This window comes from Manacus vitellinus, unplaced genomic scaffold (genome assembly GCF_001715985.3).
Source record: "Manacus vitellinus isolate BGI_N305 unplaced genomic scaffold, ASM171598v3 scaffold_18_pilon, whole genome shotgun sequence".
NCBI lineage: Eukaryota > Metazoa > Chordata > Aves > Passeriformes > Pipridae > Manacus > Manacus vitellinus.
In genome coordinates, this window is record NW_021939324.1 from 13,387,978 (window position 1) to 13,411,453 (window position 23,476).

The 23,476-nt window shown below is 36.0% G+C and overlaps 1 protein-coding gene across 1 annotated transcript in view; it reads left to right on the forward strand.

Moving 5' to 3' along the window:
• Positions 1 to 23,476, forward strand: part of ADAMTS6 (ADAM metallopeptidase with thrombospondin type 1 motif 6) — a 147,997-nt gene that overhangs the window by 115,540 nt on the left and 8,981 nt on the right. The window contains exons 19-24 of the mRNA XM_008924697.2: positions 1,399 to 1,562; positions 3,155 to 3,293; positions 12,608 to 12,737; positions 16,211 to 16,415; positions 21,583 to 21,759; positions 22,920 to 23,076. Of these exons, the coding sequence (XP_008922945.1) occupies positions 1,399 to 1,562; positions 3,155 to 3,293; positions 12,608 to 12,737; positions 16,211 to 16,415; positions 21,583 to 21,759; positions 22,920 to 23,076 (972 nt within the window). The remainder of the gene's footprint in view (positions 1 to 1,398; positions 1,563 to 3,154; positions 3,294 to 12,607; positions 12,738 to 16,210; positions 16,416 to 21,582; positions 21,760 to 22,919; positions 23,077 to 23,476) is intronic.

Sequence of the window (23,476 nt, forward strand, 5' to 3'; positions counted from 1 at the left end):
AATTCCTCTCTATTACTAGTTTCTTGTTTATCATCTCCTTCTGGTACTACAGAACTTCTATAGACAATAAGGAACTTAAATTACTTTGAGAATTCCAGGTAAGTGAATGTGTCAGAGCTAGTTTCTTTACTCTAAACACGTGACTATTTCCAAAGTAAATCCAGGCAAGTCAGTGCAATTGGATTTATGCTATGGAAAGATGTTCATTTTTAGACCCTTTGGTGCTGATGGAAATGGTTACTAATCCCTGCTGAATATTGCTGTCATCAGCTGAACATTACTGCCTCTCCCACTGTCTCTTGCTCGTATGAATGCTCTCTGATATGTTTCAGAAAATTCAAGTATCATTGAGACATTTTCTGTAACTGTTTAAGGTGAACCAACTGCCTACATGCATGCAGTTGAGAATAAAACATCACACAACCAAAGTTGTCTTAATCCTTAACATTATGATATGAATTCTTTCCCTATCCAGTAAAGTCAGTTATATGTCTCAACAAAAAATGACAAGCTTTTTGATTATGGGTTTCCAACCATCATTTTCCCTTTAAAAACATGTTTTATTTAAAGTAAATATTATAAGTGAAATATGTATATTGGTAATCTTCACCTTAAGTCAAGAAGTCAGTATCTAATTAACAGAATATTAATCTTAAGAGCCAATGTCAATTTCATATTTAGAAATTGATTGTGATATTATTGATAAAATATCAAATACAAATCCCTGAATAATATGTCCATCCTAGTGGTTCGTTAGCTATGAAATATCTGTTTTATCTACAGTTCTTTCATGGTTCAAGGCTGTAAATTAGGAACAATAAAATATCCTATCAGATCAAGTACCTAATACTTAGATTTGTGGTAGAAATATCTTGTATTTATGGTTTAATAAGGAAAAAAAATAGTGGACAAAGGAAAGAAAACAAGAGCTGATTGAAGTCGTGTGTCAGACTGTGTTCCTTCTCTATTTTCCTCTGGACATTATCTGAGATACTTATTTCATGACATGGTTTCCTATTCTAAAGTTAAGGTTGATTATACGTTTCAGACCTGCATCTATTTTATGTAGATCAGCATACATTGCTCATGGGCTCAGTTTTTAAGTTTAAGATATATTGTAAGTTGTGTGAGGCATTCTAGTTTGTTCGATATAGCATCTGCACATTGAAATCTGCAAAGTACATCTGCATATTGAAGATTATTGCAGAGGTGAAACTGTTGGTTTGCATGAGGGATCTTTTGACCAGGGCTAAAGAAAAGGTTTTATATTGCTTGAAAAAACAATGATATAGAGCTCAAGTTCACATACTTCTAACAGCTTAGTAGACTTAATTTACAATGACTTCTCCATTATAAATGCTACTTCCAATTTTTAGGTGGCTTGTATTTTTTTTTAAGCTTTAAAATCTGAAGAGGATGACTACTATATTAATGGTGCCTGGACTATTGACTGGCCAAGAAAGTTTGATGTTGCTGGAACAGCTTTCTATTACAAGAGGCCAGCAGATGAACCAGAGTCTTTGGAAGCACTAGGCCCTACTTCAGAAAATCTCATAGTCATGGTAAAGTTATAATTAATATATTTGTGAAATTTGAAATATGTATTTGTGTTTTGAGAAAAGGCAAGGCCATGAATGAAATAAAAATAGGTTGTGTTTTCAAAAACTGTACAGCTTGCTTAGCTGGGACTTTGCATGAGTGTTTTTAATACAGCTTTCCTACCTTTCAAAACTGACTGCAAACATTGTAATGAAATAGGGAAAGAGTCAGAAGAACACCAGGCCGTCTCACAGAAAATGCCTCATCTCTGTTAAATGTGGTTCACACTAATGGTAGCAGAAATTGTAAATGAGCCATACATTTTATCTCTGCATGGTGGTGATACATGATAGTCCCTGACAGTTCTGTAGATGTCAGTTTTAAGCCTGGCCTGAGTGCGACGTATATATACTCTTACCACAGAAAGAGTATCATTACTTGACTCATGTTAAAGTATATTGTTGTGACATACATTGCTCTGAACAGATTTTATAAGGTATGAGGATGTAACAGAAGATGTGACCAGGATCCTGATACCCTGTCTCTGACAACAGGCAATAGTGAGTGAGCCTGCAGTTTCACTGCTACGTTGAGAAGTATAAGAACAGAGTGTGATACTTTCCCAGTATAGTCTGTCAGGTGCCAAATTTGCAGTTCAGGAGCTGCCTGAGCCAGATGGGATATTTTTTGTGTAGAATAATTGTTGCATGGATATTCACATTTTAGGCAGCATTTTCAAACACCTGAATCATCTTTTTATCTTCTGTAGCTGTTGATAAGCTAGAGAGTCCATACAGAATGAGTATACAATTATTATAGTGCCTTTTCTCATTCAGTCAGTGTCACTGACCTTCTTTGTGCAAGTTCTCTGCTCTTTCATCCAATGAAGGTAGGCAGAAGCGCTTCTGAAAAATGTAACAGAAAGTAGAAATGGATTAGAAGTAGCGCTAAGATGAGTCAGATTGTTGCATCTAACATGATTTTATATATTACTAGCAATGAAAAAAATGTTTGTTAGAGAGTCAAAGGCTACTGTTGGACAGGGTGGAAGTGCAGTACAACAGTGAGGGTAGACAAAAACTCATGGTGATTGATGCACTTTTGTGTATATCATGTGCAGTGATGTGGCTTCGGCAAGAGTTTTGATATTCCTTTAAATGAATCACAGGTGTGATTCCACCAAGCATATGCTCTTGACTGCATTAAGGAGAAACAATTACCTCAGCAACAGTCTGTTGTTGTTACTATTACTGTGCTAACAAGGGCAGAGTTAGGTTCATAGCTGCTGTGTGGCTTGTACCCCTCACAAGATTTCAGTTAGAACTGCTACATGTTTGCACAGTAATGTCCTTGTCCAACTTTGAGCTCCCATAGTTATTCAGCTCTCAAATTAATTTCCATGAAGACATTAATTTTATGAAAACTAGCTTTTTAGAACAATTTTTTCAGGAATAAAGAACTGATGGAAATTATAAAGTTGTGTTAAGAACTACTGTGACTTCCTTTATTGCTTTGTTGCCTCTGACAGGACGTAACACATGCCTAGAATAAATGTCACTGTGTTTGCCCTCTGCTTGCCTGTTTTAATGGTATAACCAGTTGTTTTCAACTACAGATTCTGCTACAGGAACAAAATTTGGGTATAAGGTATAAATTCAATGTTCCCATCTCTCGCACTGGCAGTGGAGACAATGAAGTTGGCTTTGCATGGAATCACCTGCCTTGGTCAGAATGTTCTGCCACTTGTACTGGAGGTAAGACACCAGGCAGTCAAGCTACAGGGTAAACTGAATTGCAAGATACACTTTGCCGTATAGTTGTGTAGGTGACTAATTGAAAACATTTTTTTCAGGCATGCCTCAAATCTTAATGAACATTTATTTTAATCACAATGGATTTTATTGTTTTCAAGTACATTTAATATGTTCAGATCTTTTGATTAAATATAGTGTGTCTTGGCACAGTGTCTCTCTCTGCTGATACTTCTTCTGAGACCCTCTTGAAGTTGGTATGTTTGATTTTCACAGGAGCTTTGTTGATAAAGGACATCAGAAGTTTTGAGTAAGGAGATTAAAAACCAGAAGGCAAAACAGGCACCCGTTATTAAAGAGATGTGTCTTTGTGTGTTTGTAGGTATGTTTCACACAATCTTAGTCAGTCCTCCTGTCCTCCAGCCACCAAAGTTTAGGATGCACACTGGCAGCCCCTCTATAGCAGATGATAACAATTGGATTATACTTGCTAGCCCATAGCAATATGAGAGAATTGTTGCCCTTTGGCAGCAGTGGGGGATTTGTAGGTTGTCCCATGTGAATCATCATGGGTGGCTTTTGCCCACAATTTACTATATTCCTAATCCTCCCTCTAGTGGCCACCAATGCAATTCTTTACCTCTGGCTGGGAGAGCAGGACAGTTGGCTTCCTTCAAAGCCAACACCATTGCTGCTGCAAGGAACTGGTGAGTAGAAGTGCTGTGTGAACAGTATCTTTCTTCTCTCTGGAGACTGAATGAATCATCTCCCCAACATGCCTCTGTTTCAGAAGATATGGGAGAGTGCTTTAAATCCATCTCAGAATTTTAGTTTCTACTGCACTGTGAATAGCCCGCAGCAAGAGGAAGATACAATATTTTTTTAAAGAACCTCTGGAACAAATATTTTTCGCTTTCTTGTTTTTTGACTATTGGAAGCATTCATGTTTAGAACCACGATAACTCACCCTTCTGCTGGAAGTTGCTGTGGCCATTACTACTTGTGTGCAGTGTAAATACAGTTCAGCCATACATAATACACAAAGGATAGCACGAATTCTTTTCTCTGACACTAGAGGAGGTCTTGAAACAAAATAGACAAAGATGCCAACTTTCTCCAGTATTTTTATTGTTCATTTGTTAGATTCCTGGGCTACAGGGTGCTTTTTTTGACTTCAGTTTTAGTAATAATAACCATGGTAGGGAAAGGAACATTTTAAAGGAGAAGTATAAAGAAGGGAAGTGCCTAGCTCATAGCAAAAGACAGTTCCAAGTATCAGAACCTTAGGGGTATTGTCAAGTCCTATTTTTTATGATGGCAGTGAGTTAATGATCTGTCTGATGTCATGGGAAATTTTCCACTGATTAGGTAGAGGCAAGATTTTAGCCATGGATCTTCTGTCATGAAGGTCATTCTTATTTCACACATTTGACAATATACAATGAAAAAATAATTGACTCTGAAGGAGTAGGCACTTGTCTAGATTAAAAAAATTGGATGTAATCATTAACTTTCAAGGGAAGATTTGTGAATGCCTAAAAACTGCTTGTATTTATTATTTTTAAATTCAGAGGGAGGCAAAGGAGATATTTTTTTTTTTGGTAGCTTATGGTGGCCAAACCAGGCACTTTTCTCTCCTGTCTTTTCAGCTTAATAGAAGGACATCCTGTGGCCACTTGTTTTCGCTGAGCGCTGTGCTCATGACATAAGTATTACATTGTAGCTATAATTCATCCTAAAGTCTGTATCTGCTTTCTCTGTTTGAGTACCTGCTACTCCCTTCAGTTTATGAAACACCTTTCACTATATGCCAAAAGAAGATACAATTCTAAAGAGGAGCTGAGTCAGGGAAAAAGAAAAGGGAGACAAAGGTTGTAGAGACAAAGACTTTAACTGGCAAATTTAGTTAGTAAAAATATGAAGTGTTGAGAAAACTTAAAACTGAAACCACAGCATGACTTTGTTTATTTCTATAGTATTCATTATGAAGTCCATTACTGAAGTTCTATTTACTTAAACTCTGTCTTTAGAAGAGACATTTTGCTAGACTTCAAAGGATAACAAAGTATTGAACAGTTAAAGAATTTCTCACTGAAAGTAAAAAGGATAATAAGCATGTGTGAAGAATATTGGCATGGAAATTAATTTTTATTTAGGGGGTTAAAGAAATACATGGTGACTTAGGGACAGACTGTGAACATTTTTCAGCATTTTCCTCCTTCTTACTGTAGTTGGTGTGCCTCACCTGTAGTGCATGAACTGATCAGGTTTTGATCATATGATTCATCCTGATCCAGGAAAGCTCCAGATAATGTAGAGCCAGATATACTTCTATATCAAAGCACAGGGTTTATTTCAAAGCTTTAGGCAAATCTAAATTCTAATCAACACATTTAACTTCTATCCATCTCTGAACTTGTCTGTATTTTAAGGTTATGTCTTGTTGTCTAGGAGTATGTAACACTTAAAAAGCTGTCTTAGAAGAACATCACATTTGCAAGTATTTAGAAGCCAGGAAATGTCAGAATTAAGGATTACTATGAAATCTTTTTTTCCTGTAGTTGTGGCTGTTCTGTGAAAGAGGGACCAATTGACCAGGCACCATTTTCACAGGCTAGCTCATGTCTACTGAACACTGCATAAGTCTATTTGTTTCTAAATCAGACTAATTTTATCTGCATTGCATACCTTTTGACCAAGTCTGTGATTTTTAAATCTGATTATTACTACATGTAGTAAACAAAATGTTGTTTCTCCAGTGTGAACTTGAGGATATATGTTGAATGTCTGAAGAAGAGCCCAAAGGCATTGTGGCAGTGCAAAGTTTAAATAATTTTGGAGTATTATATGTTGCAGAAGTGTCCAATTTTTTTGTGCAGTCTCTCCTTCATAGCGTTTTGAGAGTAATCCACTGCATTCAGCTGTTCCTAGACCTGCTTTATGCCTTGCCTTGGAGAAGGGTAACTAGAGCACTCAGGAGCTAAGGAACAAGTTAAGAGCAAGCTAGAACCTGCAATCTTTGGTTAGATAGAAACATGCTGTCTTTTCCGCTGGACTTCTATATTATGTTCATCTCTGCTGTGCTGAGGAGTCAAATCTGAACATTAAAAACATTACCTTTTCCAACAGGACCTCTGTTCTAGGGCTTGTCCATTTTGCACAATAGGAAGAGCATAGTAAATGGAATGTTAGGGAAGAGAAGGGTTTCCTACTTAGAACGGCTGAATGCTGAGCTCTGGATTCCATTGCTGCCTCCCCTTTGTGGTTCTCGTGGTACTGAGCAACTCAGAGCGTAAAATTACAGTCTTACTTGCTAATTGTGAATTCATTATTGTACAGGTAGTTCTCTGGAATTTCTGACCTCTGATACATGCAAGAAATTTCATCATCGCATCTGAAAGCTCACCCAGACACCTGAAATCAATGACCTCTCTATAAATAGACATTATACCCCCTCTCCCTCTGTATTCTCCATAGTTGTGTCTGGGAAATAAGTTAAACTTCATGAAACAAACACTTCATGTTTAGATTACCTCTAAAAGCAGAGAAGAGTCTTCTCTGAGAGGCAGGCTTGGCTGTAATGACCATGAGGTTGTGGAGTTCAATATTGAATGAAGACATAGCAGGACAGTGAGCAAGATTACAGCCATGAACTTCAGGAGAGCTAACTTTAATCTCATTAGGGATCCTCTTGGAAGAATCCCATGGGAACAGGCCCTGAAGGGAAGAGGAGTTCTAGAGAGTTGGTTGATATTCAAGGATCATTTCCTTCAGGCTCAAGAACAATGCATTCCGATGAGAAGGATATTAAGCCAAGGGGGCAAAAAACCTCTGTGGATGAATAAAGAACTCCTGTTATTACTCAGGCGTAATCAGGAAACACACAGGAGATGGAAGCAGGGTTAGACCTCTTTGAGTGAGTATAGAGAGGTGGTCAGAGTAAGTAGAAATGAACCTAGAAAGGCCAAGACCCATCTAGAAGTAAATATGGCCCAGGACATCAAGGATAACAAAATGGACCTTTTTCAAATACATCAGTATCAAAAGGAAAACTAAAGGTAACGTGTACCAATTAGTAAATGTAGAGGGGACCCTGGAAACAGAGGACACAGAGAAGGCAGAGCTATTGCATGCCGCCTTGGCATCAGTCTTCACTGTCAAGACCAGCCCTCGGGAATTTTCTGACCCGGGAGACCTGAGTGAAGGAATGTTGGAAGGAAGACTTTCCCTTGGCCAAGGAGGATTGGGTCTCAGAACACCTAAACAAATTTGACATCCACAAGTCCATGGGCCCTAATGGGATGCATACACAAGTGCTGAGAGAGCTGGCAGACATCATGACCGGGCTGTTCATGATTATTTTTGAAAGGTCATGGAGATCAGGAGAGTGCCTGAGGACTGGAAGAAAGCAAATGTCATCCCAGTCTTCTAAAAGATCAAGAAGGAGGACCCAGGGAACTACTGACCATTCAGCCTCAGTCCCTGGGAAGGTGATGAAGTGCCTTGTTCTGGGGGCCATCTCTACCCACGTGGAAGACAAGGTGATCAGGAGTAGTCAGCATGGATTCACTAAAGGTAAATCATGCTTGACCAACCTGATTGCCTCCTATAATGAAACAACCACCTGGCTGAGGTAAGAGCAATGGGTATTGTCTACCTCAACTTCAGCAAGGCTTTCAACACCGTATCTCGCAACATCCTCCTAGGCAAACTCAGGAGTGTGGACTGGATGAATGGACAGTGAGGTGGATTGAGAACTGACTGAATGGCAGAATCCAGGGGATCATAATCAGTGGCACAGGGACTAGTTAAGGGCCTGTCACTAGTGGTGTCCCTCAGGTTCAATACTAGACCAGTATTGTTAAACTTGTTCATCCATGACTTTGATGAAGGGACAGATGCCTCTTCAGCAAGTTCACTGACAAAGGTTGGAGAGATGGGAAGAGAACTGTCTGATATTCAACAAGGGCAAGTGCAGGTCATGAACCTGGGGAGAAATAACCCCAGGCACAAGCACAGGCTGAGGGCCAACCTCCTGGAAAGCAGCTCTGCAGAGAAGGACCAGGGGGTCCTGGTGGACAGCGAGCTGTCTATGAGCCAGCAGTGTGTCCTTGTGACCAAGAAGGCCAATGGTGTCCTGGTGTGCATTAGGAAGAAGGTTGCCAGCAGGTCAAGGGAGGTGATCCTGCCCCAGTGGGGACTGGAATGCTGTGTCCATCTCTGGACTTCTCAGTACAAGAGAGATGTGGAGCTCCAGGAGTGGGTCTAGTGGAGGGCTACAAAGTTGATTAAGGGACTGGAGCATCTCTCTTACAGGGAAAGGCTGAGGGGGCTGGGCCCATTCAGCCTCAAGAAGAAACAACTGTCTCTCCAGTCAATAAGTATCTGAAGGGAGGTGCCAAAAAGATGGAGCCAGGCTTTTCTCAGTGGAGCCAAGCAATAGGGCAGGAGGCAATGGGCAGAAACTGATGCACAGGAAATTCCACCTGAAGATGAGGAAGGCTTCTTTACTGTGCAGGTGACTGTGCACTGGAACAGATTACCCAGAGAGGTTATGGAGTCTTTATAGCTGGTGGCAAACTTGGACAAGAAAACAATGCCAGAGAATACCAGAATGTAAAGTGCAAAGTTCTGTGTACAGAGAAGAATGGGAGAGGAGAGAACACTGGGAAATCAGAAAAAATCGATGGCACTAACAGAAAATTTTCTTTAACGACCTGAGTATCATTTAATGAGAAAGAGTGAGAAAGGGAAAAATAAAATATGTAGAAATTGGTAATGAAACAAAATGAGATCTGGAAAGAGAGAGGAAAGGGTGATATATATCACTTACAGATCACAGAATTGTAGTTTATTTACTCTCATGCATGTCTTTCCTTATATGTTATCTTGTAATTTTCCAAGGTCAAGTATATGACTGTGTCCAGATCAGTAAGTATTCTTAATAAGGAATGGCTGGTGGTATTGTTTAAAAAAAATCCAGCGAAGGAAAAGAAAAAAGGAGAAAAATCCTTTATGGTTTTTGGTTTTGGTTTTTTTTTTTTTTAATGCATGACTCAAATAAGTGCATACTCCTTTTTTTAATTTCTTCCATGTTTAATTAATTCTAGCAATAAATGGGAACAAATAGCAGCATTTCTTATCTGGAATTTGTCAGTAATCCTAAGCATTGGTTTGGATTTCATTTATTCTATTAGAGTTCATCTCCAGATGAGTTAAATGTCTTAGGTATTTATGTGAATTTTTATGAAACAGTATACTAAGTAAATTGATTGCTGTCCAGTTTTCTTTGCTGCTCCTCACTTGTGTAAAGTGGTGCCAACTATGTTTTCCTTTCATGCCCTCAGATGAATTATGAAACTATCTTTAGACAAATAAAACATATTTTTCCTCACCAAAGAAAATGTAAGTTTGGCTCTGTGATTAATATCTTGTGATCTGATGAGTGAGCTCAGAAAGTATGTCTGGGTTAACCAGCATGCACTAGTTTTGGTGATGCAAGCTTCACTATGTATTGGTACTGGAATCTTTATAATTAACTGTTGCAATCACAAACCACAATTTTTGGGATTGCTTTTAAAAATAGATACGACATTTACATGCCTGCAATTTTAATTCAAGAATAAAATGTGCTCCATGTAATTGCTGAAAGTCATGCAGACTGTTTGTGAATTGAAATCTGCAAAACATCTCAATTCTCTGGAAATTGTGGTCACGAAAACATTGGAGTTTGGGTTTTTTGTAAGGATTGCATTGACCAGTTATGAGGACATTTTATGTCTTTTATTATAAACTATGAATCTGTAGATTTGAAAGCAGAGTGTTTCTCTCTAACTGCTTGTAATTATTCCCCCCAGAGTTCAAATTAACTGGTTTAGCTGTGCTTTTTAAATTATTTTAAGAGAGACCATATACTCATGGAAGAGTTGATAATTTAAAAAGAGTTTTTCAAGGCCCACAGGGCATAACCAAGTTGTAGCTGTTGTCTGGGTAAAAACAGCACTTCTAGCTTTTCTATTTCTTTTTCTTGTCTTAAAAGTTAGAATCTGATTTTTTTTCTGAGATTTTATGTTGAATAACATTGTAACTAGACAGCAGTTATGTAAAATTTATATACTGTGTGACAAAATGTTGCAAAACTTTTTAAAAACAGGATTAATGTATCTCCTGGCATCAATTAAAGATTCTTCACTGTGTAACTGAATAGTAGTGAATACTGTCTTATAGGTGATACACTACTGAACAAAATTCAATAAGTAACACACCTGACTTAATTTTTTTTTAGAACTGAGCACAGTGATCCTTTGTGTTCATAGAATTTTCTTATTACTTAACTGCTCAGAAATGAATCTGTTGCCAATTTTTAGCCAAAGCCTAGAAGGAAATGTGTCTGATACCAGTAGGAAGTTCAGTAAAAACATTAATATATATGCTATCTGATAAATATATTTCTGAGAATGGTATGCCTCATTAAAATGATTAATTCTAAAGTATGAGTAAATTATTATTTTTAAGCAGTTATATTTGAGGGAAAAATCAATATGAAGGCCACATTCAGCCTGTTTTATCAGCCACCAAGAAAATTAAGGCAGCTTGTGATAGAAAGGTTGAACATTACTTGTATGTCAGCTAGCACTGCCATGTTTCTACCATTGCTATTCGGCTAGAGCTGTAAAATATGATTTCTCATCATGGTAAAATTTGAGTAGAAAATTGCTAGAAATATTCCTTATCAGGTTGTTCAGATCTGATTCTAATTATTCTCATCTCTTGGCAGTGTTTGCATAGATTATAGAATTCAAAGTGAATTTTGCCACAGCTTCTCAAATATTTAGATCTTCCTCTTATTTGTCAAGAACAAAAGGAAGGTATTATTTCCTCCTGTGAGGAAAGGCTAAGAGAATTGGGTTTGTTCCGCGTGGAAAAGAGATGGCTTAGGGGTGATCTAATTGCAGCTGTACAGTACCTGAAGGGGCCTAAAAGAAAGATGGAGAGGGACTTTTTATAGGACAGGACAAGAGGGAATGGCAGTAAATTAAGAGAGAGCAGGTTCAGATTAGATATTAAGAAAAAATTCTCTACTGAGGTTGGTGAGACACTGGAGCAGGTTGCCTACAGAAGCTGTGGATGCTCTAACCCTGCGAGTGTTCAAGGCCAGGTTGGATGGGGCTCTGAGCAACTCAGTCTAGTGGAAGATGACCCTGGCTATGTCAGGGGGATTGGGTGATCTTTAAGTTCCCTTCCAGCCTAAATCATTCTATGATTCCATGATTCTGTATGTGCCTTAAAATGAAGAGATGGCTGTAAAGTAAAGTTGGCAGATATTTGAAGCCAGGAGGTTTTAATCCCCATTTAGTTGTATGCATTTCACATTTTGGAAAAAGTTAAATAATTGCAACTTTTTGCAACTTTTATAATGCAAATAATCTCATTATTTCAGAATTATAACTAGTTATGTTATAATTTGCATGTGAATTGCAAATCCACAGTCTTTTTATGCTAATGAACATCATACAGTTTGTTTTAAAGAGGGAGGAGTCAGTATGTACTAGTCTTAACAACAATACACTGTTGTCATATCAGTGGTTCTTCACTGCCTTTCTTTAGGTCCTGTTTTTAAAAAAAAAACACACAACAGAAAATCTGTTTAATATGCTACCTTATAATGTTGCCTTTGCAGTGATATGTCATTATGTTTTGGGAATAATTATCAATTCTAAATTGCCCTTTTGATGGTTAGTAATGAAAAAAGAGCTGGAAATGCCAGAGAAAATGAGTATTCACAGGGACAGCCTGTACCTTTCATATTGAATTATACTTCTGTTATTTTCATGAAGAAAATTTGAAGGATAACATGTATAAAAATGCAACACTGTTTCCCAGTATTGCTGGTTTATTTTAAACCAGAGCACATAAACAATAATTCTGCACTGAAGTGTGACCACTTTCTATTTGGTGATGTTTTCTTTGGAAATTTAAGTGTCTTTCCTGGGAGAGGATGGCAGACAGAGAATGAATTTTGTGCAATATATAAATGAAAACAATCTGTTAATAAATCTATAAATATATTCGCTTTGTTTTAGAAAACAACAGCAATTTAAAATCCTCTCTCAGTGGGGTAGCCTAAAATTGAAGGAAAATAAAAGCTTTATTGTGGTCAGGGGGCATTCAGTCAGTTGAAATTCACAGTGCTGCAGCTTTCAGAGAGTTAAAGTGGGATGGTAGGATTAATAACCAGTAGGTGAAATACACTTATCCTGAGCAAGTAGAAGAGCAAGAATGGTTAGATAATCAATGGTCTTTTGTTTCATCCCAAGGTGTACAGAAACAAGAGGTGGTGTGTAAAAGGCTGGATGACAGCTCCACTGTACAGAACAATTACTGTGACCCTGACAGCAAACCTCCAGAAAACCAAAGAGCCTGCAACACTGAGCCTTGCCCACCTGAGTAAGTCATTAATCACTAAGATGGACATCTTTTTTGCATAGATAGAAAACTCTTCGTAATCTGTAATAAATTGTATTGAACAAATGTGTATAAAATTCTGATCTAGTATTCATGTCTTGTCTTATCAGAAAGGATATTTGGGTCTGGTTTTTTGATTATGGTTTCTGTTTCATCTTGTCCTTCTAAAATCATCTGTGGAAAATTCATTTAGCTAGAGGAAGTCTGATTTGACTGAGGAACAGCTCATACATTTTAAGTGAAAAGAGACTAGCGAAACAGTTCCTTAGAGTGTGAGTGTCATATGCAGTGAGTAGTGCAGAGAGTAGAACTGGGGACCATTCTAAAGGCAACAATGATAGAAGAATGTTGAGGTGAGAATAACTTTACCCTAGTTAATAATATTGCATCCTAAATGTTTGCTATATTTTAAAGTATGTTATATTAAAACTTGGGTTGAAGTGTTCATATGAGAAGTGGCAAATATAGAACCTGCTTAATAGACCAAATCATTTCGTGATAATAGTTTTGTCAAACTTTCTCTCCAGCACGCTCAGTGTTGTACAGTAATGCTGTGTGTTTTTAAGGATTAGGTACCTACATGGTTACTGCTATTTAGATTTATTTTTAAAGATAGCTGTATGCTATATATTGAAAAGATAATTAAAAACACAGCAGCTCATTTGATTGAAAATGAAGTGTGGCAAGGACCTATAGCATAGCTTACAAAAGCTGTTTAGAAACAGTTGTGGTATTTTGCCCTAGAGAATAATATTAGCATGTGCACAACAGCTTCTCTTATGTTTCCAGACAAATAAGACTCATGGAAAAGCTCAAAGACACGAACAGTTTATTGATTCCCAAACTCTGGTTAGTTTGACTTTGGTGATAATCTGTAGCTGTATTCCAACTGAGCATGAAAATCATTAATGCTGATTAAATGTAGATACTGCACAATACTGTGATCTCTTGTAAATGTCTCTTAGAAAGTGCTAAATTGTGGCATGAAGGACACTGGGAGGAATGGGACAAGATTATTGTGCATTAATAAAATCCTAACAGGTGTTCATGAAGCCACTATCTTCATAGAGTATCAGCTGCTTCCTTCATGTTGTGCCTGGTTGCAGAATGGCAAAGCAATGTCTTCTACACTTACTTCCACTGTGTCATATACCTTACTCATTTGACATAGAGCAAAATGAAGCCATTGCACTGCTGTCATCTTGAGTGTGAAAGTGAATTTGCTGTCACACAGATAGGTCTAAAGTAGGTCAAAATCATTGTCCCCACAGTCTGTATATAAATACATGTTTATCTTGCAAGGATGTGCATTTGTACTCTGTTTGGATAACACTGCTTAGCATGTAAGTGCACCAACTAGACTTTCAGACCATTTACCTGAGAGCAGGACTTGAGAAGTGGTCATGTTTGATCAGTTCCTTTTTACCAAATACATCCCTATCCCTTCCTTTGTGTGGCTTAACTATTAACAAATCAGTATTTTAAAAAGTAGCATTTACACAGTTATTCCAAACTGGTTAAATTCTCTTTTTTTTTTTTTTCCACTGACATTACTTAAAAAACAAAAACTAGGGAAAAAACAAAAAAACAGCCCACGAAGTGGAACACTTTGGATTCTCCATCCAATACAGCAGGGATATGGATGGACATGGAGAGAAGTCATCAAGATTCAGATAGTGGGTAGTGTTTATTAATCAGTATCTACTTCAGCATGTCAGGGTAGTTCACCCCACATCTGCCTTCATTCTGATATTCCCGATAGGGTGAATACAAAGTGCCAAACTCCTAAGGAAGGATTCTTGATTCCTCATGTTTTAAGTAGTCTAGAAAAAGGCTGCTCAAATAACAGATAGTTGTCCAAAGAAGTTTGACCCTTTTGGCAGAAAGTTTTATCATGCAGTCTGACTTCGTCTTTACATAGAGTGGCCAAATATTTCCCTTTTTAATTAACACAATTCCACTGCTGGTGTATACCAAAAGCAATGAAAATTTTAAGCTTTATGAATGCCAGTTGCATTATACTTGAGGTCCTCGAGCAGCAGCAGACTTATGTTTGTTCACAATATTTTGTTTATTATTACAATAAGTAACTCTTAAACTTCAGATTTCATGAAAATATTCTTATAGTTCTGTGAGTTATGAATAGTACTGTCTTGTAATACACTATAAATAGTAAATGTACATGAGAGCAAAGGCACTTGGGCAAATCATAGCACTAACTAAAAATTAACACTTCAGCCTCTTGAAAACTCTGAAGAGCTTCAAATTCTCCCTATTCTGGTAAAAGCATAAGCTACTTTGATGAAGAATTACAAACTAATTTCCTTTTGCTGGGAAAGCAATGACAAAATACAGCACATTTCTTTCCATCTCTCCATCAATCTAGTTTTATATTAGAATATATTACATATTATGTAACACAAGAGTGGATAGCAGCACTTTTTTTTTTGACAGCAGTTTGAAAAATTGACAAATCTTTTGAGGCAAGTCTAAGGAACATCCACAGTGACTGACATGCCTGGCATTTTTTGCTTGTTGTCCACATGTGATAGCATACTAGATTTCACCTTCATCCTTTGCAAGGATGACTCGGGCGAGTATCTAGTCAACATATGAAATACTGAAGACCAGTATTGGTCTTGACAATATGAAGAAAATTTTCCAATTAATTGAGCTGCATTAGCCATTCATCGGTAGGAAAAAAGAAATAATGTTACAGTCTGCTGTAATGTAACTGTAACTGCTTTAGTCTCTGCAGCAACACAGAGTAATATTTACAACTCTCGACTTTCACTACAGATGAAGAAACATTCAGAATTTCCCTCTAGCATGTATCATACAGTGCTTTAAATTTTTAAAAGATTTATTGAGGTCATTTTTTATGTGATGAATTCATGTTTTGCTGGTGTTTGCTTTACTTACTCAAATAAGAATATTTTGCTTTTCAGTGTAGACTTTTTAAAAAAAGTTTAGAAATGTTTCATAATGAGATGAGGATTAACTCTGTTTTGAGATAAAATTATTTTATTGTAATGATACTAGAGGGGCAAACAGCTTGGCTTTCAACTTGTGATGTAACTTACAGAAATGGTTCCCAAACATTTCCAGTTGCAAACCACTTTCAGAGAAATAATTTCAGGCAAGTTAAGTACAAATCTACTTAAATAACTGAAGTTTTTTCAGGCTCAACACTCCTTTGTAACTGCTATAGGCTAGGATGGAAATTGCTGTTCTAGAAAAATACTGAGTAGTGTTATTATTGGAAGATATGATTGCAGTAGGGCATAAATTAAAATGTTCAGTAAAAATACTTATAAGTTTCTACTTTATTTAATTGTGTATTTTTAATAATTATTTAGGTTTAGTAATTTAAGCTGTTTGCACTCGGGGTTTGTGCAATTATCTACTCTATTTCTGAAATGCATTAACTGAGTCTCCTAACGTTTTCTATCCAGATGGTTTATAGGAGATTGGTCAGAATGCAGTAAGACCTGTGATGGAGGAATGCGCTCACGAACGGTTCTCTGTATCAGAAAGATTGGACCTTCTGAGGAGGAGACACTGGACAATACCAACTGTTTAACACACCGGCCTGTTGAAAAAGAGCCCTGTAACAATCAGTCCTGTCCCCCACAGTGGGTTGCTTTGGACTGGTCAGAAGTAAGGAAATTTTGCTGTGTTAGCTCATTGGTAATAGTGGAGACAAGCGCTCTGATCACTGAATATTAGTACATTTTCTGTTGCTGCTTGCTAAGCAAAGGATTAATAAAAAGTTCAAGACCTCGTGGGTTTAATATTGAAGCAGTTTTTTCTTTCCTTCAGTGTTGTCAGTTCTGTTGTTTTTTTCAAATGATTGTGACCTGTTTTGATTAACCATAGTAGAAAAACAGTAAAACACAAACGAGAAGAGTAAAGTAGTAAAAAAAAATGCAGTGAAACAAAAAAACCCCTATATTAGCCATATGGTATGAAGCAATTATTTTAAAGTAAAAGGTAATTTTCATTTCCGTTGTTTATTGAATAGTAGAGGTGATGGATTTCCAGTATCAGAGGCCATAACAAACTGCTTTCTCTTTTTTTCTGAAGTAATGATGCTGATGTAAAGCATCACATTTCTTAGCAAAACGCCTCAAGAAGCAGACCTGAAAGTTGGTTTTCTATTTATAAAATATATTGTTAAATATGATGATATCTGTTATAGTATAGTGTAAGCTAAGCTTATAGTATACCTTATACTTATTCAGATATTAAATTTGAACCAGTGCAGCTGAAAGGAAAGGCAAATACATTTGAATGGAACTGCATCTCATGCAAATTAGAGTGCAAAAGTGTTTGTATACCTTTTCACATTCTTGCTATTCTAGACTCCTATCTCACCCCACTTTTTATCTCAACGTACCCTTTAGAGTACATAGAAGTCAGGATTTCCTGAGTTTCCATGTCTGTGTCTTTGCTTTCAAATGCAGCCATATAATATAGTTGGTTTCATAAATCGATCAAACTATGTTTTAAAATTAGTTAATTTGTGGGTTTGTACCTCTTAGAAAAATATTACTGAACTTCAACTTTTGAATTGCAAGAAGTGTTTTGATGTTGTATTTTCACGCCAGTTTATACCTGTTTGCTTTTGCTATCTGCAACAGTGCTTCTTCCTTTCCAGCTACTATTTATCATAAATTAATTAATCACATTCTTCTTTCATGTTTCAGTTTGAAGTTGTCTTTGTTTGAAACGGATGACTAGAGTTAAATGAATATATTATCCCAGAGGAGGTTTCACCTGTGCCTCAATGTTTTGTTTCTTTCCTCTTATGAAAATGTCAGTACCTACAGTGTGTCAGTATACCCTAAATAAGGTGCTTCTCTCCCACAGCTATAACATACCAGTTACCTAAAGTCATTTTACACTCTGTTAATATATGCAGATCCTAGTCCTCCTTTTTTAATTTTTTAAAATGCATCTTCTTGCATGTCATACTGCCAAAATTCACTACATTTCAGTTATTAATGTCTTCATGGTTGTCCAGTTCTTTCTGTAGACATACCTCTTTAGCATCAAAATCAGTTAGTTACCTGTGATACCTGCTAATTTCAGTAGTTTCAGTAGAATCACTGAATTCTGAGCATTACAGTGCTGTAAACTACCATGGTAGCTGTTGTTCATCTGCTTTCTTATCTGAATTTCACATTTGCTTGTTCTCCATCTGTTATTCTTAGCTAAAGAAACAACTTCTGTAGACTGTTTTCTTTTTATTATTACTATATACACTTACTATGTAAGTTTCTTTTTAAACAAAAGAAAAATGTGTCAATTTGCTATTCTGTTCAACTGGTTTTTTTCTGTAAGGAACTATGAGTGAATGCCATTTTAGTGAGCTTTTATATCAAAAATCTTCTAAAATATGTGAACTTCTGAATTTTTGTTTTGTTTTTAATAAGTTATCAGACAAATGCTTTTGCTTATATTCTCACTCCCCTGTTGTTTGCCATCCTTATACTTGAACAACTTTTTAAGGCCTTCATACTCAGGGCCTTAATGGCCTTTTATACAGCAGAAGTATGTTATGATTTTGAACAAAATGATTCTAATCTAAAGGTTCAAACTGTGATAACCTTCTGGTTGTGATAGCTTTTAATCAAGATTGTGAAAAAGTCCCAGCTTCTTTCTGGTATGAATTTTGTTTGTATCTTGTCAGACTGTCTTGACTGGTGATACCATTTTAATATAATGAGAAAAATAGCTTCTTTTCTCTCTTCATCGTTCCCAGAAATTTAATATATTAAAATCCATGTAATAATATAAATGTAAACATTTTTATATGTATGTTTATATGATTTTCTGACAGAAGCATGAAAACGAAGAGTGAACTCAAAAATTGAAGAGTAGAATATTCCTTCCATTGAAACCAGTGGCAAACCTTGCTAATTTTCTCTGGAGTGCAACTTGAAAATTTTTTTTTTTCTTAATACTCAAAACAACTAATACATAATATAAATAAAACAATTATAGAAGTCCTTTACTTGCTTAGGCACTTGTTGACAATCAGTATAATTACACATTTTTTAAGTTTTCAGTGAGAATATTAAAAAAGAAATTATGTATCTTTTGGGTTAGAGAAACAAAGACATTTTGTAAACCTAAAGATTAAATGAAGTCCTCAGGAAAATGTAAAAGTACTTTTATCAAATTGAGATGAAAGCTAACAGTGTCTAGCTTATTGGAATGTAGTCATTCTCAGGTAATGCCAGTTTTGCTATAAAGATTTTCAGACTTCGCAATAGTTGAGCTTTGACAAAATTAATCTACCCACTGTAAATTATTTCTCTTATATTTTAATAATAATAATAATAATAATAATCAGCAAAAATATTTCTTGAGAAAAGCCTTAATCAGACAAGGACATTTAATTTGCATTATTTATGCTCATGACTTCAAGGGAAGGAGTCAGAAATTCTAGAAACATTTAGTAGTGAAAGATACTTCTTCCTCATTTGATTTCTCTGGGTATTTTGTCTTGCATTTGCTTTGGAGACATACACTGTTTTTGTTAAATTTAACTTACGCTTTTTATTTGTAGTGATTTGGTATTACTACCTATTTCCTTATTTCATTTCTGGGGATCAGATATAGTCCGTCTTATTTAGTAGAATTTTTACTATAACTCCACAAAAAAGAGTATAGGGGTGTTGTTTTCATCTGGTACTAGTAGCTGAAAGACTTTTCTCAAATGGCATCTTAGATAAAAGAATGTGTCTTCAAGCAGTACAAAAAATGGATGCTCCTTGACTCAAATTTTGGTCCCCAAAGTCTTGCTTGTTTGCTAACGTATTCTAGGGATTATGAAATCGCTTGGGCACATTGGGTTTTGACATTTTGACAAAGTCCTTTCAAGCTTGTCACTTTTCTGTTTGTTTTTGACAGAATGACTTGATTTTTAAGTATTCAGCTAGGAAGGGGCACTTACTGCTTCTTCCTACTAAAAAGTCATGCATTTTGCATGAAATGCTTGTATGGGATAAAATAGATACAATATTCCTTGGAATTTGGACCAGAACTGATGAGTGATCATGACACTGAAGACCTCACATATTCATTGTCATTCTTTTTTCCCTCTGTTTATCATTATGTTTGTAGTTCTGACAGAGAACTTCTCTTACTTCCCTCCTTCTTAGTTTTCTAGTAGGCAGGCACTTAGTGTACACAAGATTTGGGATTAAAGTCCCTTCAGAGTGAGGATGTTTGAACCTGGCTGCTCTGTATCAGAATTCTGAACACTGAACTACTGTAGATAAGGAGGCCTTACCTTGACAGAAAAAAATAGAATAGGATAGGAAAGAAAAGGTTACATTTTAGTAGTTATATGTCCATTTTGCAGTTCTGGATTATAAACTCCAATTGCAGGACCCATCTTTTCACAACCCAGTTTAAGATCCGAAGTACAAATGGAGATAAGATTTGGCATAAACCCAAATTGACTAGTATTGACTTAGTTTAGTTGCCTGCCTCAGAGAGATTTCCTTAAGGTCTTGTTTTGAGTTATATGTAGATATATAGATATAAATCTTTACATATTCATAGGGTATATCCTTACATAATACTGTGTAACTGTTTAAAAATTTCTGTAGGTTAGTCAAAGGTGCTTCAGGATTAGGCATACAACAGTGAAGTTTGCATCACTCAAGTAATTTTTTTTGAAAATTAATTTTGGGGGTGTTTCTTTTTTCCCCATGAATATACTGACTTGTTTTGGATGTGTGGTATGCGACCTCTTGAACATTGCTCCAGTGCCACATAGTATTATTTCCCACCTAATGTTTTGTCTCTACATATTAAAGGCATATTGAAAGGCTTAGCATAATCTGTATGTAAAATTTATTCTATCAGAAATTGGTTCCGGTCCAAATATTGCAGATGTCCTTATGGGATAAAGCTTAACATGCCAGTAGGGAATTCTAAAACTGTGCTTGCAATATCCCCTATTAAAGAGGGACTGATTTGGGGAAGGTCTTGAGTTTTAATTTTGTTAGCACTTGTCTCTACCCCATTCTGCAGCTGTGCTACTGTACATGACACTTAATGGTCAATAGCAAAAAGGAAGATGAATGGCAGGAACACCAATATGAAGGAAGATGAGGGAAAACGGAGGTCATCAGGCCTGCTTATGATTTATTTTCTGCTTACTGTTAGAACAGCACAAGATAAAATGAGGAAAAACAAAAACTGTGTGAAAACAGAATTAAAATTTAAATGGGAAAGGACAGGAAAGCATGCATGGTGGGAGAGGGTACAATATTTCTGTATATCTGAATAATCTGGTTTCTGTGGAGTCAAGTAAAACATTTATCTTCCCTTATGTATATTTAGGAAAAATGTGTTCATTGTGAGTGAGGTGGATAAAGGCTGTACTAAGATCATATTGAGAACAGAGAGTATTACTTTTAATTTCTGAAATGCACACTCACGTTTGTTTCATAATAGTGTTACATGTGGTAGACCTTTCTACTTGGCTGCAGTGTTTTTCTTAAGCCTAACATAAAGGCTCATGTATATAAAAGTAAATAGTAATACCATAGCCTAAATATAAATGGAGAAGGAAATCTACTTAGAAAATTAAAACTTAGAAAAGCTTGTACTTAATAAAGGAATCATCTGTCAACTTGTTTGTCTTTCCAAATATTTAAAAATTATTATTATTATCATATGATGATTATAGTTTAGTTATAAAATCATAAATATATTTCACTGTTTTACATAATACCATTTCTGACAGTTTTATTGGCTTTTTACTGAGACTTTAATTATTTATTTGTATCAATTTTTTTTTCAGTGCACACCAAAGTGTGGCCCGGGATTCAAACACCGAATTGTTCTGTGCAAAAGTAGTGATCTTTTAAAAACCTTTCCAGCCGCGCAGTGCCAGGATGAAAACAAACCTCCAGTGCGCATCCGCTGTAGTTTAGGCCGATGTCCTCCTCCTCGCTGGGTCACTGGAGACTGGGGACAGGTGAGATAGTCCATGCCAGTCTTCGCTGCTGTTAGTCTCCTACTTTAGCACCTTTTAGAATATGATATTGCTGGAAATAGATAAATGACGGTTCCCATGACTGAAACAAAAAACTTATCCCCTGTTTGTGTCAGATTGAAATGTGATTCTTTATGATGGTTGTCTGCCAAACTATAAAGGATTTGCTGAGAACAATCTAGTTTGTACTGGGTGGGTTTCTTTAAAAAAATTTAATAGTCCTTCCTATGTTTTTTGGAATACAACAATGTATTTGTAATTTGGGATACAACAATGTAGCATTTTTTAGTATTTTTAAATTACTCTTAACTTCCGCGGGAAACATGATGGAAATACAAAGCCAATTTCTATTTTAGTAACATATCTATGTCTGTCTCTGAAAAAAAAACCACTTTGAAATCAATAGAATTTTACATAAGATACATTGAATTACCATACAGGAAGCTAAACAGTTACAGGACAGGCTGAATAGTGCTGCCATTGGGCAGTGTTTCTAAATATGATTTACTAAGTTTCCTTCTTTCTTTATGTTTTTGCATCTCAATTGTGATCACTGGCCTGTTTCTAGAATAATAAGTCAGTGATTCAGTTTCTGTTTGCTGGGTAATTTGGTACTTATGAAAATAAAACACTTCAGCTTAACTAACCAGGGAACAATCATTTGTGATATTACAGTCTAGTCGACTTTCCTTTTATGGTACTTGTTCAGATGCACATTTATGTTAAGGTGATATTGTACTAAAATTGTAGCCGTTTAGTTATGGAAATTAAAAATGTTTTGGAACAGCAAAGTATTTTTGTTTGAAAGTCACTTTACTTTTTCCTTATGAAAAGGTTCTCTAACAGATTTGAATTCTTGTTCTTTTTGGTTTTTCTTCTTTATTCTAGAGTGATTATGTCTCTCTTAAAAAAATTCATTTAAACTCAGAATTATATACAAAATAGTGTGAATTATATTCTTATACCTCAAATCTGAACTTTTCAGGGAGTCAACATGGCATTGCATTTTCTTTTCCTTGAAAGAAAAATGCTCTCATGTGCTATCAAAAATAAAAATTCTAAACCATTTTATGAAAATTATATTCTCTATATTTAAAAATTGGATCCAAGTTTCTGAATTTTTTGTCTTTCTTGCTTTTTAGTGTTCTGCACAGTGTGGTCTTGGCCAACAGATGAGAACAGTACAGTGCCTCTCATACACTGGACAAGCATCCAGTGAGTGTCCAGATACTCTTAGACCTCCATCAATGCAGCAGTGTGAAAGTAAATGTGATAGTACTCCCATTTCCAACACAGAAGGTAAGTTTGCCATCTTAATATAATTTATTCTGAAAAGAATAAAGCGACATGGTCAGAATGACCGCATTTAATTATTAGTAAAAATCTATATGATATCATCTCTCAGCAAATTACTTTTTTTACAATTATTTTCTGATTAGTCATTGTAGTTCAGTGGTAAAGTCAATGGAAACCTAAATACATGTTCTTTGTTTAAAAAAACACCCTTAAAATATATAGCCTAAGTCATGAACAAAATACTATTGTTTGTGCCACTGGTTTTCTAGTCTATTGTTTCAGTGGAAATGTTCATAATAGCAGTGGGAGTGTGATATACCTTTTATCCACTGACCTTCTACCTGATATATCAGTGTTAAACACAACAATGTGGTGGAAAAAATAGTAAATACTGTATTCATTT